The 27,982-nt window shown below is 40.2% G+C and overlaps 2 protein-coding genes across 3 annotated transcripts; one reads left to right on the top strand and one right to left on the bottom strand.

Moving 5' to 3' along the window:
* The first annotated feature begins 2 nt into the window (after positions 1-2).
* On the top strand, positions 3-6,681 carry galnt3 (UDP-N-acetyl-alpha-D-galactosamine:polypeptide N-acetylgalactosaminyltransferase 3 (GalNAc-T3)). Its single transcript, XM_026376903.1, has 11 exons — positions 3-203; positions 423-959; positions 1,717-1,889; positions 2,344-2,493; positions 2,757-2,991; positions 3,092-3,209; positions 3,335-3,535; positions 4,577-4,708; positions 4,939-5,040; positions 5,145-5,297; positions 5,386-6,681. The coding sequence occupies exons 2-11, from the start codon at positions 466-468 to the stop codon at positions 5,497-5,499; spliced, it is 1,872 nt and encodes a 623-aa protein (XP_026232688.1). The 5' UTR covers positions 3-203; positions 423-465; the 3' UTR covers positions 5,500-6,681.
* On the bottom strand, positions 6,020-27,982 carry csrnp3 (cysteine-serine-rich nuclear protein 3). Of its 2 annotated transcripts, XM_026376904.1 has the most exons (6): positions 27,795-27,982; positions 26,184-26,224; positions 13,145-13,313; positions 10,677-10,936; positions 10,221-10,517; positions 6,020-10,019 (listed from the first exon to the last, which is right to left on the bottom strand). In XM_026376904.1, exons 3-6 carry the CDS (start codon positions 13,305-13,307, stop codon positions 8,877-8,879), a joined length of 1,863 nt encoding a protein of 620 aa, XP_026232689.1. In that variant the 5' UTR covers positions 13,308-13,313; positions 26,184-26,224; positions 27,795-27,982; the 3' UTR covers positions 6,020-8,876. The 2 variants fall into 2 exon arrangements, with proteins under 2 accessions (XP_026232689.1, XP_026232690.1); XM_026376905.1 differs by lacking the exons at positions 26,184-26,224; positions 27,795-27,982 and adding an exon at positions 17,095-17,438.

Here is a 27,982-nt window from a genome sequence, read left to right as displayed (position 1 = left end):
GAGGTGCGCACCTGAATCCAACGAGACGGAAGTTTTGTGAAGACGGGACACAGCAAATCTTTTTGTCTCCACGAAAAGTGTCTTTGGATTTGAAGCAGACGTAGAGAGGATCCACCGGACAGCGCAGGATGCCGTTCGTCGGATTTTCCAAGAATAATTTAAAGGACTTTTTCCGGCCTTAACCTGTAGCTCAGCGACTCATGGTACGTGGTCATTTTCTATGAAGGAATTCACAACAGATCATGTTTTCTCATTTCTTGAGACACTTTTAAAATATCTGATTTTGACCACAAATGAAAAACTTCCTTCTTCTTTGATTGTAGTTAATGTTGTAACATGACGGACAGTATTTCACTTGTGTGTGTGCTTTTATTCTTGTAATTGATAATCACCAAACATCTGAATATATTCATTTATTACAGCTGTGTCTTAATCCAACTCCACACCGCCCTCCATTCAAGAAGAATGACTCTCCGCCGAGTGCTCAGGAGGCGACTGCACCCACTTAAAGTGGTGATAGTGGGCCTTATTTTTGTCACATTCATGTTCCTCATACAATGGGAGGTGGGGAGCCAAAGCCAACAGGAGGACCCGTGGCTGAAGGAGATAGCAGTAAAGAAGGATTCCATGCTGGACATGGTGATGGGAGCCGTCAATAACTTCAAAGACGCGATGCCAAAGATGCAGATCCGAGCCCCCGTGCATCAGCAGGACAAAGCAGATGGGATGTCCTGTCTGCCAGGTCACTACACTGCTGCTGAGCTCAGGCCAGTTCTGGAGCGGCCACCTCAAAACCCTCTTGCTCCTGGAGCAGCTGGGAAACCTTTTCATACAGACTCGCTGAGCCCTGAAGAGCAGAAGGAGAAGGAGAAGGGAGAAGAGAAACACTGTTTTAACCTGTATGCCAGTGACCGCATCTCTTTAAGTAGGGACCTTGGCGCAGACACAAGACCACCTGAGTATGTTGGCTCCTACAGCCTCTGTTTTACTGATGAACCTTTCAGAAATGACCACTGTTTATCAAATCTTTCACTAAAATGCACAAGAAAGAACAGGAAACCGTCGGCGTTAGTGAACACAAATAATGTTCACTTCATTTCTAAACGGTTTTGATGTTATAATGAATCACGTAATCGCACCGTCTAGTGGATTTAAATTCTCCTTTGTAAACTACTCTGTGGATTCATATGTTAGCCTAGAATATAACTTGAATTCAAACACTGAAAGACACCCAAACAGATTAGTGTAAAGTAGAGGGGGTAATGCAGAGCCGACTCACTAAGTCAAACTAATTCATCATATTTTTCGCAACTGGGGAAAATCTTGGGCAGAAACCACAGAGATGATTGTTCTGACTGGGACCTTGTTTCAGCACGCTTGCCCAGTTACTGTAGCCAGTTCAGGAAGGAGTACAGTTATGTTTGGCTAATTGCACTACATACAAGCACATGTTAATTCAAGTGCATGCCAGTACAGTACAGTACATGACACTGACATAAAGCATGTCTATGTACTGGATATCTAATTAGGGCCAGTTACACAGTTTCTCCCTCTCTGATATGGCAGGTCTTTCAAAAGCTGCCACACATGCGGTGTCACAGCTGAAATGGACACCCCACAGGGGAGAGTCTGCAGATGTAATAACTAGACTATTGTGCCACTCAGGAACTGCACCGGACAGTCAGATCTTTGTGTTCTTTTTCCTTCTTGCCGCAGATGTATTGAGCAAACCTTCAAGCGTTGCCCCTCTTTGCCGACCACCAGTGTGATCATTGTCTTTCACAACGAGGCTTGGAGCACTCTCCTACGAACAGTGTACAGTGTCCTCCACACATCCCCCTCCATTCTTCTCAAAGAGATCATCCTGGTCGACGACGCCAGCGTGGATGGTAAAACTCAGTAGGGCCTTTCCAGACCGCACCGCTCCCTTCTAGGATTCGATTTCAAACTGCATGTTGGGTGGGCAGGTCTTTGGTGTGAAGTGGGCTACAACAGGAAGTGGGTTACAGCAGGCTGCTAGTGAATACTTCCCTAAGAGAAATTAGCTTTGGTTGTGCTTAGGAATGAATCCGAATGAATTCTTATAAATGGGCCCAAAGTTAGAAAGGAAACAAAATAACGAGGGAAGAGCCCATTACTTACTCTGACTTACTCATGTTTTGGATTGAGAGGGTAGTTACAGGTGCAGGCCTGATGTAAAGCATTTCTCCCTCTACCCAACCCTGTTAAAAATATTAGAGAGACTCTCTTATTAGAGAGACTCTTATTATGAAGCTGCTTGTGTGAGATTGTGTGCTGCCTTCACTGACGTATTATTTCATCAGATTTCCAACAATTTTTCAGATGTGTTGAAGGATGAACTGGATGAATATTTGAAGCAGCTGAGAATTGTGCGAGTTGTCCGCCAGCGAGAAAGGAAAGGACTCATCACGGCTCGGCTGCTGGGTGCCTCCGTAGCCACCGGTGACACACTCACCTTTCTGGACGCCCACTGTGAGTCAACACTCCCAGCATAGCTCACACAAATATAAAAACCAGTTGCCACACCTGCACTAACACAACCACAGCCCAACAACAGCGTTTGCTCTTTCGAAAAGCCTAAAAAAGGCCCCTATAGATTCATATTTTAAAATTGACCATTTGCTTATTATTCTTCTTCTGTTGTTATTCTAAGATCTAATGTAGAGTGTGTGTGTGTGTGTGTGTGTGTGTGTGTGTGTGTGTGTGTGTGTGTGTGTGTGTGTGTGTGTTAACAGGTGAATGCTTTAATGGATGGCTAGAGCCCCTGCTGGCCAGGATTGCAGAAAACTACACTGCCGTTGTCAGTCCTGACATAACCACTATTGATCTCAATACTTTTGAGTTCATGAAACCATCCCCATTTGGCCAGAACCACAACCGAGGCAACTTTGACTGGAGCCTTTCCTTTGGCTGGGAGAGTCTTCCAGATCACGAGAAACAAAGGAGGAAAGATGAAACATACCCTATCAAGTAATGAAAAATAGTCCAAAAATATCAAATGTCATCCATGAAGAAAAATACGCTTCTTGTTGGAAATAAAATAAAAACATTTAACTACACTTGTCCACAGGACTCCCACTTTTGCTGGTGGCCTTTTCTCAATCTCAAAAGAATATTTCTACCATATTGGGAGCTATGATGAAGAAATGGAAATCTGGGGTGGTGAGAATATTGAAATGTCTTTCAGGGTAAGCCGCCATTCTGGATGTGCAGCAATCCTGTTATTTGTCATTGAAGTAAATCGTTCCAGGATGCATAGGTGTGTCTAACTGCATGTTATTATGCATCTGTTCCCTTTTTAATTTACCTGCAGGTGTGGCAGTGTGGAGGGCAACTGGAAATTATCCCTTGCTCCATTGTCGGTCATGTGTTCCGCACTAAAAGTCCCCACACCTTCCCCAAAGGTACACAAGTGATTGCTCGTAACCAGGTACGACTGGCTGAGGTGTGGATGGATGAATACAAGGAGATCTTCTACCGTCGGAACCAGCAAGCTGCGCAGATGGCAAAAGATGTATGTAGGACTTGTTGAATTGTGTGTTTCTTATTATATTATCTTATTATATGTGTGATGTGTGATTTTGACTTATTAGTCAAAATGGAGAGAAATACTTCAGCTATGTTGTGTTGGAAAGCTGTTAACCAACAGAAAAAGTGTCCTGAAGGAAGTCAGCTCTAGTATATGACACAGGCATTCCCAACATGTGGTCCCATAGGTGCTATAAACAGGTTCCCTCAGGGCTATACCTCACAGGGCAGGACGGCCCTTCCCCCATCGGCTTCAGACACTCAGTCATCAACAGCTTCAAGGAATCCACAGTAGTAGCTGTCAGAGTGCACTAGTGTGAGCGGCATTTTCATCATTATCGTAAGTGCTCTCATTATTCAAGAGCACGAGGTGCCTGCAAATCCTTTAAAATGTGTTGTTACACTTCACTTTAAAAAGAACAGTGATTGGATACTTGTCTGTAGTTAATTTATTCGACAAAGGAGTCATTAGAGCACTGGAACAGTGAAGTGATGATGATGTTCAGAGTGGGGTGTTATTTCCTTTCAGGTTATACCCATTTGTTTTTTGAAGTGGTTGTATTTAATGGATTGTGACAGTGCAGAGTATGTCTATCTGGATGGCAGTGTCGGTTAGTCAGCGTGTCTAATGCTTTGGTCCAGATTACAGTAAAGTATCACTACAAGTGAGAGGAAGTTTGGTGCAGATAGCCGTGTTCCCCAGAAGATGAATCAGAGTTCCTGTGGTAGTTTGCTGACATTTTGTTTAGTTTTCACTCTCACTGAGCACCTAGCATGTCTGTAGACTAGTGTTGGATTAACTTAGTTATAATTACCTACATACATTAAGCTCCCCCAGAATCGTTAGTGTGGATAGCAGCAGAAAGATCTGAAAAAGAATTGTATGTATTTTTGACATGTACACACTGGGCATTGTTTTAATTAAAAAAAAAAATGTAAACAGCATTCTTTACCTCTAATCTTAAGATTAAGAATACAAGAATACAAATTAAATGAACTGCTCTCCTGCCTCTCGCTGTTTGAAAAGAGGACCTTCGGAGATATCTCCAAACGCGTGGACCTTCGTGCACAGCTGCAGTGCAAGAGCTTCTCCTGGTATTTGAAAAACATTTATCCAGAAGTCTTCTTGCCCGATCTCAACCCACTACGCTTTGGCTCGGTAAGATCACAAAGCCCACTGCCCCGCCATCGCACCGTTTCCAAACCTCAGAGCTCTGTCTAGCCACTGTGGGTTTCCACTTAGGATCTCCAGAGGGTATCGAGCTGTTCCAATTTGACACCACTGAAAGCACTCCACAGACTGAAGTTGTTTGAACAGCTTGCATTGGATGTCAGTATTTCATTCTGTTTCCTTTCAGCGCTTTCCCCTTTCCTTCTCTTTTTCGGTAGGTAAAAAATGTAGGCAAAGACTCGTGTCTGGATGCTGGAGAGAACAATGAGGGTGGGAAACAACCGATCATGTACCCATGTCATGGACTAGGAGGAAACCAGGTCAGTTCAAAAATGTACCTTCTATTACTGATTGATGCAAAGGAGAATTTGCTCTAAACACAGTGGGTGGTGTTTTGTTTTTTATTCTGTTTCCTGTGCTGTAGTATTTTGAGTACTCCACACATCATGAGATTAGACACAACATTCAGAAGGAGCTGTGTTTGCAAGGGGCAGAGGGGGCTGTGAAGCTGGAGGAATGCCAGTACAAAGGCAAGAACACATTTGTAGGAGCACAGCAAAAATGGGAACTGAAGGAAGTGAGTTTGGTCTTTTGGATCTCAGTTGCTTAATTCAGATTTCTTAGATTTTCTAGGGAAGTAATAGTTTTGTCCTCTCCTCATATAGAACCAGTTATTCTTCATCCCGGGACTGAACATGTGTCTCACCGCCCGTCATGAGCATCCCTCTTTGGCCGTCTGCAACCCCTCAGACAGATACCAGCTCTGGTCCTTTGTCTGATTGTTTAAACAGCCACTTTACATTCATGAGTAGACTATACTCTATGTAGATGGAAAGTCTTTCTTTAGCTTTTTTATTTAGTTTTTTTTAGATGAATGCCATTGAGTTTTAATTTATTTCTATACGTAGAAGAACTGAACATCTGCTGCTGCTGGAAAGTTTGGACTTGGACTTCCTGGCTAGAAGGAAGCATCAAGACTATGTTCCCAGTCATGAACTGAGATTCTTGGAACAATGAAGATACACTGTGTTGTCAAAGTGCCTTTTTTGTGTTTGAGATATTTTCACTACTCAAAGTTTTTGCAGCTAACATGCACAGTATTAGGTGTACAGTATAAGGTCAGTGCCTGAACCTGTACATTTTGTGTGTCATATAAAAAAAAAAAAAATCCCAAATTTTAAGCACCAAAGAAACTGAAAGTGAGCATCTGAAACGCAGAACTACGACAGTGAGAAAAGTTTTTTTTTTTAATGCAAAACCTTTTATTTGGTATTGCCAAATGCATTGGATGTGATTTTATTTTTTTTGGGTGGGATAAGTAGTTTGGGGATGATGGTGGTGGAAAGGGTGGAGGTATGGGTGCAGAAATTTTCTGTTAATACAAAATATCAGTTTATCAAAAGGGTCTTCAGATCCTTGGGTGATATATTTAATCATTTACTGTAACAGATTCGTTTAAATTTAATTTAGAGAGAAAGTCTAGAAAGAAGAATGATCATTTGAGTAACAGTTTGGATCTGTGTGTTAAGTTAAGAGAAAATGAATTGGTCCTTATGTACAATTGGTTATTACACCTGCCTTAATTACTGGACACATGCAGTCAGTCATCATGAGTGTTTTTTTTTTTTGTTTGTTTGTTTGTTTGTTTTATAGCTGAAACATTCTCCAGATGTTTTTAACTGTGGCAGTGTTTCCTTTATGAAATTATGTTAATGTTATATTCTGGTGTTTTTTAAAGGGAACCTTCGATGTAAAATTTATGCACCTAAGGAACTTTAGTTTCTGGTAAAATTCCTCAAACTCTCTCCCTACAAATTAATATCTGGTGCAGGCACTGGTGTTAAGATGGCTGTGGAATATTTTCAGTTACTTTATGTTTGTGGCTGGCTAAGGAACAGGTTACAGTTTATTGTCCTAGTGCCTTAATGTGACTTGCGCTCAATAAATTCAGCTGGGTAGAACCTGGAAGTTCCTTTTATCTTATTTCTCCCTGTGGTCTGCAGAGGGCGCTTTGCATTAAGAAATCACTTAAAGTGGTGTTATCAGTAATGAGCTGCAGGTTGTGGCATGATGTGTACAAAAATATAAAAATATTGCATCACATGCTCAAAAGAGCAATTTAATTAAATTTATTTCAAAAACATTTTAAAAATGAAATGACAGAAAAAAGAAGTTTGCTCAATTACAGCTGGAAAATCAAACACGTTGGAAAAGAATTCTTCAGTTTTGTGCAAAACGTATGCATTTCACATATCATGAAATAGAATAAAATAAATCAGGCACATGAAGCTTTACAACTCACAACCAGCATGAAACAAGACAATTTTAAGATAGTGAAGCAATTTACTCAATACAGGCTTTTTAGTAAACCACAATAAATACATATGTCAATATATCATTCATAATAAATACTGGAAAATAAAAAAACAGTACTTCTAAAACAGGATTCTCAACTGGATGCACTGTCATTGTATCTAACCTCCTCACACTGTATGCTTTGGCACAGATAATCTGTACTGTAGGTCATTTCTATGCAACTGGTTGCCTGAAAGCAGTCTGTAGACACTTCAGCATCAGAGATCAGATCGACTCCCGTATTGACCCTTGTGATTATAAAGATTGGGCTCATATTTATCTGACTTCAAGGTAAAGGATGTAAGAAACATATTACAGTGGAATTATCAGTGAAATCATTGCTGTCCCCCAATCACTGAGCAGTCGCTTAGACTACTTTTTTTTTGTCAATTGTTTAATTCAGATGTGTTGAATGGTGAACACCGTTTTCCTATTTGACTGCTAAAGTCACTTTTGATGGCTCATAGGACTCTGGAGTCAAACTGTAGCTTTTAATTACTGCAAGACTTATGTTTGATAAGAAGCTTTGATTGTCAACTTTGAGCATTTGTTTCTCCCATATATATTTATTAAAACTGTAACTTTTTAAATTAAACTAATGGTGCTTTAAGTACCATGTTAAGTACCATGACAGTCAATTATAAGCAGGATTTTCTCCCTAAGGGGAAGCCTCTTGAAAAACCCTTCAAACTATTGCACTTAAAACTTATAATAGAACAATAGAACAAACCATTATTGGATCCACATAAATAAACAACCTAGTTATTAGACAGCTTATACAGCAGAATAGAAAAGCAGAATAATCAGTTAATTCAAGAAATACTGGCAGGTTATTGTGGATCAATATGTTTGTCTACTGGAACTGCTTACTGTTGCTTTTTGAATGAAGCCTATTATGCTACTTTAATGATAAAGATCTGTTGTCTATCATGTATCATAGAGCTTCTCACTTTCAGAGATATATCAAAGTGCTGTTTTAATAATATCCCTGCATAAATGCTTCAAAGAATAAATCTTCATATGTAGTGACATCTGCAAATCATATTATTTTAAAAGTGAACAGGAGGGACACGTGAGGGACTTTATCTTTCCGCCATTCAGGTATATTTCAATTAAAACCAACTGCATAAGTGCAAAAGGCTGTGAATACATTTTCGACATGTCTGACATCATCCTTTTGATAGTGTAGTCCAAACATACAAATAAGAATTTAGGCTTTTTCATGCTTTTCAAAACCATAGAAAAGCATATAGTTAGTGACAAAAAGCAGAAGAGAAATGTACATTATGTATACAACACATTTTGTATATAAAACAATGGCAATTTTTTCCCTAAATGTCACTGAGATTCCCAAAACGGCATGCGTATTATCAAAACTTTTACAATATAGAAGTATACACATAATTCAGAAACAATAAATAAACTGACAATAAACCCTTTTTGCACATTGGACACATACAGCAGACATAGAAAAGTTCCATCTACAGTACAATATCTGCTTAAAACTAGAACTTTACATCTGAAATTACAAGATACATTGCACAGCATGACATAACTGATGTGTTGATGGCCTTTTTTGATCTTTCCATATTGCAGCTAAGCACACAACAGTAGTGGATAAACCTTCGTTCCTCAAATCGACCTCCATCGTGAACTTATGGCTTTATAGTTACAGATGAAAATGTACTACAGCGCTGTAAATTGCTTTAAAAGTCAGGTAATGCAAAAAAAAAAAAAAAAGGCCAAGATTAGCTCAAGAAAAGACGCAAGAATGAAAGAACACTTCAGAAGGTGAGTCTCACTAAATGGCTGTGACCTCAGGGCAATGGTCTGATAAAGGTAGGTTCTTAGTATTGTTTGCTATTAAGCTCAGGTCAGAATGTCCATTAACACTGGACTCTTTCTGTGGCTGTTCAGTGGTCAGAAATGAGCTGTTACTGTTGTAGGAACGCAGGGTGTTATTGTTCAGATAGTTTTGAAATTGTGTCTGGTTCTGGTTGTCAGGCTGCTCCACAAATGGCACTTTGGACAACACCTTCTTCTCCTGTTCAGATGTGTAGCAGGTCAAAGAGGCAGCTGGGGCACCATTGGTCATAGTGAAATGGTGTTTAGGTGTATACTGTTCCTCAGACTGGTTAGAGTAGTCTGTGTACTGCTCAGCAGTCATGCTAAACGGTCCTTGGCCCACGTTGCTGTTTGTAGTGCTGACTGAATCCTGGAATGCTAAGGCGTCCCCATAAGGTTCACCCGACTGGCTTGCTTGGCCATTGGAAACGGCACTGGAGCTCCCCAGCTGATAGTACTCAGCTGAAGAAGAGTTCATCAAGTAAGTGTTTCCATTCATGTGGTTATCATGTGCTACGGAGCCATCACCGTAACACAACACAGAGGACAAGGGGACCACCTCGGTATGAGACACCGCTGGAGTTGTCATGTCATCCTCAAAGTTCTCGGACTTCTCTTCGTCCTCATCCTCGTCCTCAGAGTCACTGTTAGCTAAGCTCTGGGTGCTGGAGTCAGACAGTCCGCTGCAAACACTGCTACTATCCTCCTCATCCTCCTCATCTTCTTCATTCTCCTCTTCTTCATCCTCGTCGTCATCATCCTCTTCATCCTCTTCCTCGTCTTCGGCATCAAGTGGCTCCTCCATCTCATCACCAGCCTGCAGGTTCATGCTGGTTGTCTGTGGAACAGCGTCAGACAAGGAGTACTCCAACCTGTGTTGGGCCTGAACAAGAGGGTTTCCACTTCCCAATTCATTAGTTTCGCTCCTGTAACCGTTGGCAGGTGACGCCTGCTGTTGCTCACGACTCTTCTCCAGTTCAAGCTTCATGATAGTGTGCAAGAAATGGGTCCGAACACGGATGGGATTAAACTCCACTCTCCCAGTTGCATTGCTGCAGCCTTCTTTAGTGCAGCCACATGGAAATGACATACGATCAACCTAAAGAAAACATCAGATTTACTGTGCTATTCATGTTATTTTTTAAGCGTGTGACCTACATAGTGTAATAAAGACATGATGTTTAAAAACAACAGCAAGTCACTGATTCCTGTGTTCTCTCTTTAAATGTACGGCATGCTTTTCTGTACACAACTATTGAAATAGGACATCGACTGAAAATATGCATGTCATGGGATATACCTGGCACTTGATCCCTGCAATGCTGCAGGCACAGGTCTCTGGATCACAGAAGACTCTGCAGTCACATCCGCAGTCCTCTCTGGACATCCGGATGGTTCGCAATTCATGCTTCTCCTCCACGTCAATCTTCTTTACCCCAGATGAGCGCAGCAGTGCCCGGCGCTTTTTAGTGGTTAGAGGCTGCAGGAAGAAGTACTCGTCTACCTCTGTGTTGTCCAGGTCGATGTCATCATCGGAAATATCCTCTGCTGTGAGCGTGCTGGCCTCTTCAGACTCCACTGTGCCGTTCTTAGTCAGCTGAAAACAAGGAGGAATCATATTCAGGCACTTAGGAACAAAAAGCTAAGCTTGATGATAAAGTGGTTCTTAATCAAAAATGTAGTCCTTTCTAATTCCTGACATATTAATATTATAGTATATGTTTCTTCATATTTGACACAACTGCAAAACATTTACCTTGAGTTTGATCGAGTTGAGTTTCTCCTCCTTCAAGTGGTCTCTTAACATGTCTCTGTGAATCCTCTCCTGCTCCAGGGCAAATTCACCCAGGGAGTACTGCCTGATCCAGCTGTGCCTGTTGGACATGCCGAGTGTGCTGCCTCCCTGGCTGGGCACGCTGGTAAAACCCTGCCGCCGACTAAAGTAGTACACAGTCACATTCTCAAAATGCACCCTCCTTGTTCGCAAGCGCTTCTCTCTCTTCAATATTGAGTCAGCTGCAAAGGAAAATGGCACAGAAGGGGGTTTAAAAAGTGTTGCACATGTCCCTAGTTGTAAACAGTTTGACAATTAATTAATCCCATGTGGAAAGAATTAAAGATGTACTGTGCAGATTATTGCATCAAAAAACACTTTGATCATTTACACATTCTTTCATATTAAACTAAAGCTGTTTACTGACATAAGTGACACCTTTATGGCAAAATATGGCACAGATCTTCTCACAGTATTGCTCTTAAATGCTGAAGTATGAGGAATTCTTTCTCGCTTTCTTGCTTTCCAGTGAGCTTCTAAATATCCTGAACTTTGTGGGGAAGGATTTTACATATCTGTGCTTCCGCTTGGCAGACAAGTCCTAACTGTGTCTTTTTAAGGAGAGCTCTAAAAGAGGGAGGGGGGGGAGGGCAACGGTGGAGCATAAATAATCCCCTGCCTGGCCCAGAGATGAAGAGTGCTGGTTCCCAGAAGCAGCGTTCCCAGCGTTCACCCCATATCAGACAGACAGGACAAATAGAAACCATCTGGTTCCAGCAGCTCTCCACCCCACGCAAGAGGGACAATGAATTTCATTACAGATGTAGAGCTCTCATACTGAGGGGTGCAGAGCAGAGCCGAGTTTTATTATCTACAAAATGAAATGCAAAACAGCTATGAGCTCGTTTTAGATGTCAAAACAGTTAACAGATGTTAAAGTCTATGTAATCAGCTGTTTTGGAGGATGTCTATACCAAAGCTTAGGAGAAAAAACAACGCCTAACAAGTATTTTTCACAGTTTTTCCAGCTATAATCAGCAGGTTTTCCTTTACCCTTTAAACACTTCCAGACTCTTACCTGAGTGTTTCTCAGGTGCCCTAAAAAAACAAACACATTACAGATGCTTTTCCTCATCTCCCTATCACCACAGCATGGAATCTACAGTGAAACCACGCAGGGATTAATTGTTTCATCTCCCTGCCAAGGCAGTCGATCACTGTTTATGCGCAAGTCACTTCACAGGCGTGCAGTCTGTGTGACCTTCTCGAACCCCCTGCTACCAGCAGCTGCAGCTGGCGCAGCGGCCAGACGCGGCTTCTACAGAAGCAGCACCCTACTTAAGTTTGTGTCCTCCTACACTGGTCTTCATGTCAACATGGAGGCAAACACAATATCACATATTAATATAAATGTATATATATATATAATACATATAATCTAGTTCACTCACGTTCTGTCTCATTAAGAGATGAGACAAGTAACCTGTGTTGCATATTAGAGATGAAGTGTAGTGAACCTTCAGAGCACACGTCTTTTGTGTTGTCGGTTCATCTTCATTTAAGGCCACATACTTTGGTACAAAGTCAGTTCAAGCCAGGAATGACTGTGCAGTCTCTCAGTAACAGACCTCTTTTGAACCATTTGTACCTTAAAAGCTGTGGCACTAACTTCTCATACCAGAACAGTTCTTCTAAAAGCGTGCTTTGCAGAGCAACAAAACTAGCTCTAGTTAATTATTTTGGTTGATTTACAGAAATGAATGTGCCACTATTTTGATAATTTTTTAATTGTCTAATTGCCTTTAGGTATAGCACGTTAGATACAACCTAAATCGTTTGGACTATTGGTTAGACAAAACTAAATATAAAATATATTGCATTCCTTTTGCAAAAACATTGCTATTTTATAAAAAAGTATGTTAGTAGATAACATCGAAGTGAATAAAATAGTTGGTTTGTGTGTAGCTGCTACATTGTTCTTGGAGAGAGGTTCATTTCCATGTACAGTACCAACAGTGTTGCATACACACAGCTTGAGACTGCATCAACTCATTCAGCCAGATGAATGAGTCTGTGCACTGGTGCTGTTCCTAATGAGGGAGGCTGCCTCTGTATCCTTCCCTTTTATTACTTTACTAGACTCTTAGCATCACTCAGCCCGCTCTCCTCTCATCTCCTCTCTTCTCCAATGCACAGCCACAACTGTAAACTCACATTACACTCCCTTGTCGACAGACATGCATTTGTTTTCTCTGACCTGCTTCCTGCATTGATTGCGAGCTACAGAATCAGGTTGGCTCCGGGTGTCATTCGCATTAAGAATTAAGAATTTCTTTCAGTGTTTTATCTTTGTTTTTCTTGAGGAAATCATGACATTAATCTCAGTGCCAGTGGCACACATTTGCCACACAGGGCACCAATGCATGAATTTCAAAAACACAGGCACTCACGGGTGAAAGAGCCTGAGGCAGAGGGGTTGACACTGTCACTGCTATCCCCACTCTCACTACAGGAGACCTCATCATCAGACTCCCGCAAGGAAGAGCATGGGGAGGAGGAGGCTTCCACCTCCTCAAATTTCCTCTTCAGTATTCCGCTCATGGCCCGCTGCATCTGCACCTGAAACCGAAAGACAGCAGAGGGGCCACACATTATTTAATATCCAGTTTAGGGCTTTCATAATCCTCTACACACTCAATTAGCAATGAGACCCTGACTCCCCCTTCCTCCATACACGCACTCTCTCCTGCTGCTATCCCTGCTCCCAGGCATTCCCTGGGCGATTGATCACCTTGGCACAAAGCTGCTGAGATAGAGGAAGAAGGCTGCTAATTACATACATCTGCTTTACAGGAAGTTAATTCCACTGTTTTTGATTGAGAGGCTAGAGGAAAAAGGAGCGTGGACACACTTAGTCCAACTTGGCAAGGATAAAATGACGTTAAATATATCTTCGCTAGAAACATTTAAAATGATTAAAATATACACTGGCTTCAAATATATCACATTTTGTGGTAGAAGTGTTTCTAAATGAATGCAATAAATTCAGCTTTGCTAGTATTGGCTTGGCATGAATGTGGGAATGTGTACTTTCAAAGGTGCAAACACACCCTGTTGTGCATTTCCACATAGCAATTAAAATGTGGCCATAATAATAATAATTAAATAATAAGGAGTGTATTGGATACGAAATGATAGAAATCCTTCTTCATGTTCAGTTTTTGTGGAAACTGTTTTAGCGAGGCGTTAATTGAATTGTACGCTAATGCTGTAAGTGCTGTTAAACTGTACTGTGTTATACTGACAAATGTTTTCAGTATTGGAAAGGGCTGTATTGTACTGTACTAGTACTGTACTGTATTTCTACTTTACCTGAATATGTTACCTAATACTTTGACTAAACTACATTTCAAGCAAATAATGTACTTCTACTATGCTACATTTATTGGTTAACTATACTTGCTGCTCTTTGAGATTACTGTTATAATACAGACTTTATTGATCCTGGTGTGAAATTCGCTACCCAGCCGTAATTACTATAATTCAAACTGTAAGAGATTAAAACCTTATAGTTGAAAAAAAAAATCTATTTTTATTGGCTTCAACATTAAAAGTAGTAAACAAGGAGCAACAATGCATCACCAATTACAATCCAAATATTTTATTGATTGATGTGAAATGAGCCCTTCTGCATAAGGAGTACTTTTACTTTTGGCACTTTATATATTTTCAGTTAAGTAACAATTTGATTGCAGGACATTCATTGTAACTAGTATTTCTACACCGTAGTATTGCTATTTTTACTTAACCTGAGTATTTCTTCCACCACTGGATGTTTCAATTATTTTATCCTATTTACTTTACAACAATGAGAATATCCTAAATAGCAGAAACACCTCTGTGTATAAAGTGCCTGCAAAATTAATATGATTGAATCAAGACTTTTTTAAAACAGTTTTACATAAAACAGAACATTATCACCTTCACAAAGGTGGGATTTACCATGGAACCGAGTGTATATGACACATCATGCAGTGCTGGAGGAGCAATAGATGAGTGACACCCTATATGTCCATAAACAGCCTCCATTAAGTCGGCTGCCTCTTAGATAATAATAAAAAAAATGCAGCTAATGTCACCCAGAGCAAAGTAAAAAGATCTCTAGAATGGCAGGGTATAATATGCCATGTAATCTGTTACAACTGCAGTCAACAACCATGCATCGTGAAGCACTGTCAAAGCAACAGCTGAAAACGGGCCAAAAAATAGGAGCCTGCTTAATACCTACCATAACATTTATGACATAGGTTCTATATTTAAAATCAAGCACAGCTGTGTTATGCATAGTTCCCAAAGAAGAGCCGTCTCTTTATCTGTGTGCAGGTGCAGCTAAATGTACTGTATTTGGTGATAGCACTTCATGCAGACGCTGTACTAACAAAAGTGTTATAGACCACTTCAATGTCATTTGAGAGTGACCATTAACTCTCTTTGACTGATGGTGCAATTAGATGAATAAACAAGAACAAGCTCATCAGTCAAACACACTAAACTAATGACCATTGCAGTGAATGTGGCTCTAATAATTTCTGCCTTGTAACTGCCAAACAGTATATTATTTTGATTACTTTTGCCATTTATTATTACCCTGCCATGGTTCTTAATTGTGTAATAGATTGTAATATGCGTAATCTTCATTATTATTCATAATAGTGTTGTTAAAAACGAAGTCCTTCAATGTATTTAACTGCAGAACCCTATGTTCCTTGTTTTTACAGCAGGAGCTGGATCGTCATGTCATATTTTAAAATAAACCCAGTGACACAACAATGCTGCTGTAGCGCGGCAAGGTTGCTGTGACTGGCAGCTTTTCCCTCACTGCTCTCCCTTTTGCAAACTGGAATTAGTAAAGACAGCATGCATCTTCACCCAGTCCCACTCTATCTGTCTATCTGCCAGAGCAGCTTGTGGGGGAGTTCCATTCAGACATCCTCAGTGTTTCATCTGGGCACTGCTGTCGAGTCATTACAGATGCAAATGCTGCCTGAGAGAAAGAGGAGCAACCCAGGGAGGACTGGCGCTGCCAGTAAGAGGGTCATTGTTCCCAGGAGGCTGTGCTTGTTCAGTGCGGTGACATGGCACCACCAGCATTTGGAGGACCTCCAGAGTCAACAGCCCTACCTACAACTAAGGAATGTGAGGCATCCTCGATCTGGGAGAAAGTGGAGGAGAGAGGAGTCAGTCATTGAAAATATTTTCTTTAAAAAAAAGGACTGATAATAATTTGGAAGCATAATTTGTCTGAAACCATTTTTTAGATTCAGTGAATCCTGAGTTGCCTGATAAGAAATCATTACTCTGCTTTCTATTGCGAATGACGGACTAGTCCTGATAAAATGTAAAATGTTCATCCACACAACGTGTCCTCACATTAATATATAAAAGAAATTCCATTTTTGACAGTCCAATTCTTTTGTTTCCACCAGACTGGAAATTTCCATCAAAAATGACCTGTGCAATTTTAGTCAATTTCCTAGCAAGGATCCTAATTAGATACCATTGTTGGAAACCTATTCGTATGCTTAGTCCTCAGCTGATGGTGCACTAGGCTTTGATACCAAAATGGTTTCCATGGAGATTCTAACGTACTCTCTCAACTAGTATTTTTCCCATATTACAGTGTTTCAATGTTACATACTGTGAATAAAGGCTCTTCATAATAAAGCAAATGAAGTTAATATCTTGGCAAATTATCTTTATGCATTTACCACCATGTTTCTTCCTAAGACAAATGCAATACTAGCTCATTTATATTCTGTTCCAACAACATGAAAAGTTAAAATCATGACACTGGATGAGAATGGCCTCATGAGCCACAGAGCTGTGGGTAATCTGGGGAGAAACTCTTTTCCTTATGGCAAAATATATATATATAAAAAAGAAAAAGATGATTATAAAGACACTGTTGCTCAGCTCTTTCTTTGTCTTCACTGTTGCCTTACCACTAATCATATCTGGGCAGCATGCACTATGGTACAAGGGAGAAAATCCCAGAGAAAATAATGCAGCAAAAGCCAGCATGGAAAGCCCCTCCCTGTGTTTGCCTCTCTGTGCACACACATCAACTATGGAGACCAACTCTTATCCTCAGCACTCACAGCCCTGTAGCATTATTGCATTCTTAATACAATTATTTTCCCTCCATCATTCACAAGCTCGCCAGAGTCACAATAAAACGATGTGACAACACAAGGCTCAGAACCCTCATCTCAAGTGATCACAACAAGCCTATGGCTTTTGAAGTCCTGCAATGACCACATTAGACATTATGACCACATTACACTTCTGTGTGTGTGTGTGTGTGTGTGTGTGTGTGCCGGCCCTCACAGTAACAACTGACCTGTATCCACGGGCAGACTGTGACTTCTTTCACCTCTTCTCACAGCAGCACAGCCACACAATTATAAATGTGGTAATTCAAAAAAGGTGTAACATGATGAATGAAGAGATTCCCCATTTAGTTTCCGTCCACTGACTTGCAGCGACCCCTGAGCTCCACAGGCATAAAACAAAAGGGTGCACAAGTATGAGAGAGAGTAATTTTTCAGCTCTGACTGCACTGTTGGTACCATATGCTTCACTGAAAGACGACAGTCTTTCTCACTTTAACTCCCTCTCTGTCACTGTGTTCCTCTCTCTCTCTCTCTCTTTTGGCCACACAAAGGCTCATTAGCTGTAGCTAGCTGAAAGGCAGGAGCCTGACTGGAGCAGAGTGGAGCAGAGGCAGCCTGTGAGATCACATGGGTGGGATGTCTGAGAAATAGAGAGAGAGAGAGAGAGAGAGAGAGAGAGAGAAGTCAGGCGTGCCTCTGCTCCTGCTGTCTGCAGATATTTTTACCAACATGAGCTGGGAAGGGGAGGGGGGTAGGGAGAGGGAGGAGGCAGCAGAGGTGTGTGTGTGGGGGGGGAGATGGGAGATGCAGGGCAGTGGGAAAAGAGGTGGAGGGGGTTTAAACGAGATGCAGAGAGGAGGTTATTCAAAGGGGAATAGTAAAGGGAAGTGAAGAACGAGTAGTGAGGTGGAAAGGGAGAGGGGGAATGGGCCAAAGGAATGTGAAGACCAACACAACCGAATCATAAAGAGAATATCAAACTACTGAATAGAAGACTAAATGAAATATGAAGACGATGGAAGTTCAATCAAATCAAATTTATCACGGACGGAAAAAAACTTACACATTGTTAAATGTACTTAACACCAAAACTACCTATTATCCAACTGCAATAACGCTTTGACCTGCACAGATCATTTAAACATGTAGCTGGGTGAGGATGACAACGTATGCTGCCTTATCCAAAAGAAATATGATTTGTCAGCTCTGTAGTAAACGTGCTTCCTACACCAGGTAGTTCTGCCGAAGAGTAAGCGGGGCTTCAGCTTGTGCAGACAAAAAGCTGCTGGTATCGCTCAGCTGACATGTAGTTGCAGGACAGCTTTAAGTCTAGGATTTCATTACAAACAAATGGCACCGGCACAGTATGGCACAGTATATAATGTAGTAGGAATAATATTCTCTTAAATCCTGATAAAATAGTGCAAAATCAACATGAAAGAGACACATGCAAGTAAAATGGTCAGCCTCAGTGACACTGCTACATTAACACGAAACCTTACATTGGCATTTCTGCACACCTAGGTAGTATTATAATGTCTGTCAAAGTTAGCTTGTGTTTGTGTTTGAAAGAATGTGTAATTTCATCAACGCAACTTCAAGAATAACTAACTTAGCAATATTCTGCATCCTCACCAGTGTCCTCACTGAACCCCTCCTTCACAGTACTGCACTCCTCCTCCTCCATCCCTGTTGTCTCTTCCCAACACTGCTCACACCGCCTCTCTCTTATAACATCACTGAGCCACTGTGAGCCACATTAGAAAGCGGGAATAGATCCAGTTGGCCACGTACCTTCAAACATCTTTCATATTTGAACCAGTGCTTTTTAAAGCAAACATCAATACAGTGTAAAGTTACTCTGTAGAGTATATAATAAAGAAGATGGTGAAAATAATTTTTGTTTTTTTTCCATGTAATAAGTTCATCGAGATGTTAATCATGCTACACTAGTATCAGGCACTTCTACAAAAGGTAGGACCTTGTTAAGTTGAGCGGTAGTAATAGTATTATATTTTTAGTATTATAGTTTTTGACCATCAAAATTGTTCCACTCCAAAATGTGGTGTATTGTATTTCTTTGTATTTACTGTACTGTAAACGGAGTCTGCTGAGCACTCAAAGTTTACAGCTGGTTATTATGTCTCAATCAGAACAAACATAACAAACAAAGAATAATGACACAACAGCAGCAGCAGCAACAAGATGCACGTACAGTACTATACCCACTGGGGGTTACATGTTAACAGGAACACTTGTTCACTCGAAGGCAATCTGGGAGATTAGCATTATGAGAAAGACAAACACCTGTAATTTGTTTTGCTCACCTCTGTGCATATCTTCGAAACTGTCTCTAGGAAACTGGACATTACAAACTCACAAACACAGACGTGCAGGGCTATTTACTCCTTCTAAAGTAGAAACTGTACTGTTGTCTTTTAAACCCCATGTAGATCAATGTTACTCTAATCTAACCGATCAGACCAAAAAAGGCTGATGTCCTATATTAACTGTAGCAAGAGTAAATACTACATTAAATACAAATTTTTCTGTTTTTCTACTTTCTCCAGTCCCTTTGATGACATGTGTTATACTACCTAATGTATTCATGTAAGGATTCACCCAGTAGCATCGCACATATATGCAACCTCATTACTATCTTATTACAGGCTGGGGGGTTATACCGTTGTGCCATTTGCCCACAATTTCAAGAAGCTTTCTTATTTCAATGAAGGAAATTGCTAAACAGCAGTAAAAAAAAAAAAAAAAGAATAACTTAGGAAAGGTTTTGAATTAAACAAGCGCAACTTGTGCAGCCATACTGCAGCTGAGGTCAGACTGTCTGAGTCCCACTGCAACAGATGGAAAATACATTTTGAATGTTTAATGATAACTCTGAGACACAAAAATAGAGAAGAGCTTGTTATTTTCAAAGCTCAGTGTAAAGAAAATATTTCGAACAATACAGATACATAAATAAAACAGGTTGATTAGCTTTTCTACTAAAGCGAAGGACCTTCAGAGGGCGAGCATGTGCGGAGTTAAAACCTGAAATCTAAAAGTGATTCAGCCATCTCACCAGAAGTCTGACTCTAAACCACCTGCCTGTTTGACAACATACAATATGAGACATTGTTTAGCAGCAGTGGCCCACATAGCATCATAACTACTAATTGCACCCACCACATTTATCACTCCTTCATATGCCTTCTCCTTCAGGTGCATCATGACCGGATTTCATCATCGAACACCAGCTTAGGCAATGCACAAGTTCCACGTCATCACCTAAGAGCTTTGGAATATTTCTTTCATACCCTACTGTTCAAAAATGTCTTATTACAGCTTTAAATATGAAAGATTGCAACACTGTCAACCACACTCTTATGATTCCTGAGCTATAAAATAGTCCATCTGCTTTGGTATGAAATATTGCAGATGAATCACTCATTTGTTAGTTACATATGTATACAATGATTATTTGCATATAAATATAATTTATAGTAGCCAGTTTCTCCAGGGGCACCATCAGACTCATCACTGAACCACTGCCAAATGTGGGGGATAAGGGTTTGATATAGATTGTAGGGAAATTTGCTTCCTTGTTCTGTATCTGCCAAATGCCTATGCCATTCAATATGGCCGGTCATATCAGAGTCCACTAGTGTTTCCACAGTGATGAAAAACACATTTATACAGCCCAGATGGCTTGGCAGATCTGCTTTATTTATTATTAATTTTTTCTTATTATTTCTTTTTTATATATGTGAAACACTCACAGTAGACTGACTTCATTTGCATTCCAGTGGAGCCAACGAATAGGAGCCCAGAACAAAGAGTAATCCTAAAAACCACAAAAGATCTTGGACGTTGTAGCCAGTCTAACGTCGCGTTCGAACTCATCCATCACTGGTGTCACTCTCAGCCATAAATGGCAACCTCGAAAGAGAGAGCCAAAGCAAGGCAGAGGAAGAGAGTTGGATAAATACATGGAGAGAGAGAGGCTAGGTCTCAGCTGGACTCCCCTGAGGAGAGGCTGTGGCCTGAATGATTATACAGCTACAGATGATGTCAGTGGAGGATTCCTGCCACCACCGAGAGAACACAAGCACACCGCTCATATATCCATTGACACTGTTTTATAGGAGAAGCCAAACAGATTCTTTAAAACATGAATAGGCAACAGCAGAGCAGTCAGGAGGTATCAGCCTCAACCGGTATGTGTTACCAGCATGTACACGGATAATCCAATAAACATAGTCATTGGCATGCTGTCTCTGGAGAACACAAAGGGACCAAATATAAATTAAGCCAATGAATGTTCGAAACCAAAGAGTGCAATAAAAAGCCAGTAGCAGTAAATGTTGTTAGATCATCTGCTTATTTTTGAAAATCCATGTGCAAGCGCTGCAATTAAGCTACAGTGAGGTGTTCGTAAAACTCATTTGCCTTCGACCTAAAAAGCATATAACCAACTGGTCTGTCATTGCTCATATTAGACACAGAGCAAAGAGAAAAACACCTGACAATTTGTTCAGTGACGGGGACAACAAACATTTGCTCAGGCTGTTTTTCCATTGTGCCGCGATAAAGGTCAGATGAACAAATTATGCAAATAAATAACATTAATTATCAAATACACTCATCTTCATCCTGTGTCAGCTTTGAACGAATTACATGTGCAAAAAAAAAAAAAAAAAGGAGGAAAACATTCCCCAATTAAACACAAAGGAATCCATTTAAGGAAATGTAGCGACATCTACAGATTTATGCAAATGAGACTTCACATGCGCTCTGTACATTTGTTAACTTGCACTTGCCTCCGGCTGCAGACAGATCTGCTCCACACACATGAAAGAGGGAGAATAGGAGAAAGAGAGGGGAAGGGGGTGGAGGGAGGGAGGGAGGGAGCGTAGCCCACTGCTCAGCACTCAGCACACGGAGGAGCTGCAGCCTGGTGATGCCTGCTGCAGCCTCCATCCTGCAGCTACAGTAGAGGCCGAGTGCTGGGAATCATCGATCTGCTCATCCTCCTCTTAGAACAATAGAGGAAGCACAGTTCCCTATTAACCACGTGGGTCCAAAGCAACGGGTATGCACTGCTCCAGTATGAAATATCTAGCTGCACTGTTATTGTAACAAGCACAGATAGTTCAAGGGAACTATATTAATAATGAGCTGTGTGCTATTGGTTAAAAGAACTTGTCAAAAGCTTGAGAATTCATTTGACTCCTGACATGTTTTTTTTTTTTTTTTTGTAATCTTTCATAAGAAACAGCGCTGGCAGGGTTTTAATGAAGCAACATGTTTAAATTGAAGTGCAATCTTTTCCGAAGACGTTTCATCCAACATCTCAACCGTCTCTGTTGTTGCAGAGCAGTGATCAAAATACGGCGAGGCAAAACACGCTCGAGCGAAACAAGCTCCACATTCAGACTAATGTTTTGATTTGCTGTAATTCAAGTCACACAGTTCGGAGGCATAATAAGTTACTCTCACCCTCATGTCAATAACAATACTCACCTAAATTATTCATGGCTCTATATTTTATTTATGACTATATTTTCCCATGTCACCTGAAAGTTCGCAAAGGCTGGTTTTGGCTGGCAGAAACAGAGCTGCCAAAGCATTTCATAGAGACAGAGCTGCTTTCATCTCTCACACGGGCTGGGAAAGCTGTGGGATGTGGGGTTCATATTCTGCAGACAAGCCTTATCATTTATATATAGCCAGAATCACGTTGAGATCATTTTTATATGCAAAACATTTGCGCTGTTATCTGAGAAAAAATTGTGAAGTAGGCCAGCTCTGCATGTAATTACGGTGTGTGGTGAATAGGAGTGAAAAGAGCGACACAAAATACTTCCTGCAAAAAAAATCCATGCGAGTGTCGTTGAGGATACACACCTAATGTTCGAGGTGTGATTCAAGGTGATATGATGATTAGGAATCTAGTCAAATGTTCAATGCTGTCATAAAAGCTCTGAGTATGTTTACAGGAACATTAGTATCCCAGTTTTGACTGGTGATTTTAATCATATTTGGCACATGGCATTTACATAGGCATGAGAGTCCTGTTCATTCATTCCCCTGTATCTATAATCATAATGACATCCTGGTTTCTTCTCATCTGTGTGGAGTCTTGTCTTAATTTTTCACCATCTCATACACACTCATTCTTTTTCACCAACAAAGAACAGTCAGAAACCAGAATAAGACATTTGATGTTGTCTGTTAAGATGTCGTTTTTAATTGGGGTATTCCAGGTACCGCATCAAGGTTTCTCAAAAGCTGCTGTTTACACGTGCAACACTACCAGCATACCTAACCAGAACCACAATAGACACAGTCAATGCAAATATATATTTATAAAACATTAAGTTTGTCCGTCAAAATGTAAAAAATTATATTTGTTTTTGTCTGTATGATGTAGCAAACATATGTTGGGATACTTTATATATAACAGCAATGATGATGAATGTTGAATTTAATAGCTGTTCCTTTTAAATTGCCTTTCAGAGTCCTTTTTATGCACCTTTTTGTTGAATGTAGATTGTTGGTTAAACAGTAATGAAATAGAAATAGAGGAAAATATCTGCAAAAAATATTAACTATGCTTTTGATCACAACAGTAAGCAAACATGTTATTTGTGTTGGACCTTCATCATTCACAGGAAGACACTGATTAAGAGTATAGCTTTTCATTGCCTTTAAAGAAGAAAAGCCTTCTAATATAGATTTATTAAACACCTTATTCAGTACAAGTACTTGATTTATTTTTCTGTCTGTTAACATACATTATTTCTTTCACCAAGGATACCTGGTTATAACGCACAGCACAAAAGAAAAGATGTAGGCATATAATTATTAACTTGTAGTATATACACAGAAAAATGGACCTGAGAGAACTCTTTAAAACAATTACATTCCTCATTAACCATTTTATGGTTGCAGCATTAAATGCCTGATATGAAGGGAATAAAGCCTATGCAGTAAATTATTACAAGCCCAGATAATGATAACAAATAGAAATGATCTTCCCTGTCTTTAATGGTTTTAACTAAAATTGTTAGTTTTGAATAACAAGATCTGTCATTAGTTTAAACCACTTATTAATTGTGTATCAATGTAGAAGGATCAAAAGTAACACTGATTCTTAATCTAACAGTAGCATTAAAATTGAAATGCATAATCTCCAATGAGTGTAGATTATTTGCAAATAATTACAGAATCACTTATTTTGATGGCTCTGCTCACATTGGCAATATAAAAGTATTTATGTACTACCTTACCATGCACAGGCAAATAAAACTCATTAAGCCTGAGAAATTTGTCCTTTTTTTAACACTTAATTAGCTGGCAACAGACAAAAGATTCCAAAAAGGTGTCATGGCAACAACTCAAGAGAGCACAATCCTGAACCGTGAAACCGTGAAAGCCCAGAGCTCAGCCAGGAAGGAGCCAAAGACACAAAAAGAGTCACATCAAAAGCTTCTAAATTGGAACCATGAACCCTGCTGAGACACACAAAGCTGCTCGCTAATATAAAAGGTTGATATTAGTTCACACTGCAGCCCTACTGTACACCGCGCCGATGCTGTGGTTCTAATTTTGTGTTCGGAAAAGGGAAACGTTTCAATTTCTGGAAATGTGAAGTGACGATTACTGCGAGTGCCAACTGCTAATTTAGCAAGAGCGAATAGTGTAGAACTGATCAAGAAAGCACAAAATATAAAAATAATGCCTTGTCCTATTGCAATTAATTGGAAGAATCCCAAATAAAACCCTCAAAGGTGTTTTATCTAAAACCATTTTGAACCATTGAAGAAAAATCATATATGGATACATATATGCATACATTTCTCCATGGCAACGAGCATTCAATTAGCAGTGACTAATAGTGTTTTTAAACTGTGGATGAGCCGTATCACATATCTCCATGTGTAGATAGATAAAAAGATAGATAGACAAGTAGATAGATAGAGTCCATAATGTTTGTTAGATTCATCCCAGTTACCATATCCAGACAGTAAGATGATGATCAAGGTGTAAAACAACCCAATGGACTGTAACAGCACAATAACAACCGCTCCTGCAGATTCTTTTTTTTTTTGCCTTGCATGATAAAGCCATACCATAAAGCACCAACCAGCCAGTCCTACCCACACCAATTTACAAACTGACCTTTATCATGACTCAGTAAATCTGCCGGAACCACCAGGTCAAGCTTAAAGCCACGAATTCACGTTGTTCCTACATAAAAGGAGACGAGACTGGTTTAACTGTGCACATGAACCTTTATGTGCAGACACTTCACGCACACCACCCTCCCGCCGTGACTCTTTCCTCAGAGCTGTTAAGCCTTAACTCCTTTCCTGTGAATCTTTAATGGTCCACATTTGCTGTTATCAAGCTTTAGCCATCTGCGCTACAGTATATAATAGCAGCAAGGCTGAATCACTTATTTAAATAAGTCAGCTTAATGATGGAGCTTTCCAGTAGAAGTAAATACATCTACTTAATGTTTCAGTGTCCTTTAACTCTGTGCCACATGTACTAATTAATTTCTGCTCCTCTGAGAACTGGACGCTGATAGACTTAGGAAACAGATGGATTGAGAAAGAAAGAAACACACGCACAAGAAAAGAGGCCCCACACCCCAAGCGCGCACACACGCACACATCACCTTTCAGATATCAATTACAAAGATGGTAACGGTGATTGTGTGTGCATGCGTGCATGTTTGAGTGCATACATGCCTGTGCGTGGACTATTTTCCCGACAAAAGAGGCGAGAGGAAGAGCAATAAAGAAGGTAGGAAGAAAAATGTTGGACATACTTGATATGTAAAAACTAGACAGTTCACATAAGAATAATGCAGTATCTTTTGATTAGAATAATATAAACGTCTAGATTTACAGGTAAAATATGCATCTCTCTGTCTTCATTGCCTAATAATTATCTTGGAGCTTGTGATTTCCCCATATTTTCCCCTATTTTGATGGTTGATTTACAGACAAAAAGCAAAAATATCAAGCCTACAACACTCTACAAAGAATAAGTCTTCTTTTAATCATTGTGATATCAGAGGAATCTCTCTAGTAAACTCCAGAGAGAATAGCACAGCTGTCTGTATTGACTAAACACTGCTGTCTGCATCGACATCACATCATATCTTGTTATCAGAGGGCCTTTCGTGGCAGCGTAGCAACAGTTGTGCGAGCTTTAAACACCATCTATCTTGCAGGCATAAATGTAATATGTTAATGTGTTGCGAAGACCAGTGCTATTACAGTTCATGCAGAAGATGTGGTCTTACCTTTAGCTAAATATTTTACACTGGAGCAACTCACTGCTATTCTGTAAAAGACAGAAAAATAGAAACAGGATTTATATATATATATACAGCAGCATTACAACAGAATTTATCAGTCAGAAGAGATGGTGGAAAATGCGGTGTAAACAAATTGTTTAATGATGTTTAATTGTGTACATTATACAAGATGCACACAAAGTCGTTTGTAATGCATGTTGTTCTGACAACAGCAGTGCATGTGTTTCGTCAGGGAAACTTTGAAATATCAGCATTGATGTATTTCTGATTGACAGAGCTTGATGTTAATCTCTTTGCTTTTATAGGCGGTGTGTCCCTTGGGGAGAGACAGGAGGGGGAAACAGACTCTCATCTCCCAGTGGTCTGCATGAGAGGCTCTCAGGCAGTTGGCCATACATCAGTAAGCTGCCTTCTAGTACAGTAGCCTGTATGACATACATGTGTGCTCTCAAAAACAGTACACAAGGGAACCATACATGCATGATCACTTTGGCTATTTCAGACATACACATAGAGGAGCGAGCCTTTAGTCTAGAGTGTTTCAGCAATAATGACCATATATACTGCCAGTCCAAAAAAAAGTCACCACCTGGATTTAACTAAGCAAATAGGTAAGAGCCTCCCACTGGATAATTACTGCATAGATTATTATGTTTCAGCTGGCAACAATTTATTTAACCCTAACTGATGCAGTGAGTAGCTTCTCATTTCTTAAACAAACATGTCTGAAGACTCATCCTGCGGTCATGGAAAACAAGTTAATCTGTTTCAGAAGGGTCAAATTATTGGAATGAATCAGACAAAGAAAACATCTAAGGAGATTGATGAAACTACTAAAACTGGGTTAAGAACTGAAGGAAGAAGGTCCTGTGGTGTGATGAGTCCAGATTTACCCTGTTCCAGAGTGATGGGTGCATCAGGGTAAGAAGAGAAGCTGGAGGAAGTGATGCACCCATCATGCCTAGTGTCTACTTTATAAAGCCTGTGGTGGCAGTGCTATGATCTGGGGCTGCTGCAGTTGGTCAGCTCTAGATTCAGCAACGTTATGTGCACAAAGAATGAGGTCAGCTGACTACCTGAATATACTGAAGGACCAGGTTATTACATCAATGGAGTTTTTCTTCCCTGATGACACGGGCATATTTCAGGATGACACAGCCAGGATTCATCAGGCTTAAATAATGAAAGAGTGGTTCAGGGAGCAGGACACATCATTTTCACACATGGATTGGCCACCACAGAGTCCAGACATTAACCCCATTGAGAATCTTTTGAGATGTCTCTACCATCATCATCATCAATACAAGATGATACAAAAAAAAAAATGAATGCAACTCTGGATGAGAATAAATGTTGTGACATTGCAGAAGCTTATTGAAACGATGCCACGGTGAATGTGTGCTGTAATCAAAGCTCAAGTTGGTCCAACCAAATATTAGTGTAGTGTATTTGACCATAAAGCAGAGTGACTACTGACGTGCGATGCTCAAATGAGTTTAACAACAAACAAAGACAACAGAAATATTTTTTTCTTCCATCCAACCAACGTGCGCGTAATTAACTGAAGGCCGATCATAAAATGTTGATCACACTCACCATTCATTTCGTTCCTATCATTAGGATCCAGCCGGTCACTGACGCCCCTCTGTGAATGGACTTCATTGAATTTTCCCCCGTAGAGCGTCTCACGGTTTTTCTTGTGCTGAAATCCTCCAGCAGATCATCAAAACCGGCACCGAGTCCCGAGCAGAACTGAACTAACCGGCACAATTATGGCACGTAAC

The sequence above is a fragment of the Anabas testudineus genome, chromosome 21 (assembly GCF_900324465.2).
Source record: "Anabas testudineus chromosome 21, fAnaTes1.2, whole genome shotgun sequence".
Lineage (NCBI taxonomy): Eukaryota > Metazoa > Chordata > Actinopteri > Anabantiformes > Anabantidae > Anabas > Anabas testudineus.
The sequence above is the reverse complement of the archived record's forward strand: the minus strand, read 5'-3'. Positions and strand labels throughout refer to the sequence as shown.

Bases quoted from the DNA above. Each gene is read 5' to 3' on its own strand.
- galnt3 (XM_026376903.1), top strand. From the start codon at position 466: ATGACTCTCCGCCGAGTGCTCAGGAGGCGACTGCACCCACTTAAAGTG. The intron at 960-1,716 runs GTATGTTGGCTC...TTCTTGCCGCAG, and splicing joins GCAGACACAAGACCACCTGA to ATGTATTGAGCAAACCTTCA. The intron at 2,494-2,756 runs GTGAGTCAACAC...GTGTGTTAACAG, and splicing joins CACCTTTCTGGACGCCCACT to GTGAATGCTTTAATGGATGG.
- csrnp3 (XM_026376904.1), bottom strand. From the start codon at position 13,307: ATGCAGCGGGCCATGAGCGGAATACTGAAGAGGAAATTTGAGGAGGTG. The intron at 10,518-10,676 runs GTAAATGTTTTG...CCTTGTTTTCAG, and splicing joins TCAACTCGATCAAACTCAAG to CTGACTAAGAACGGCACAGT. The intron at 10,020-10,220 runs GTATATCCCATG...TGTTTTCTTTAG, and splicing joins TTGCAGGGATCAAGTGCCAG to GTTGATCGTATGTCATTTCC.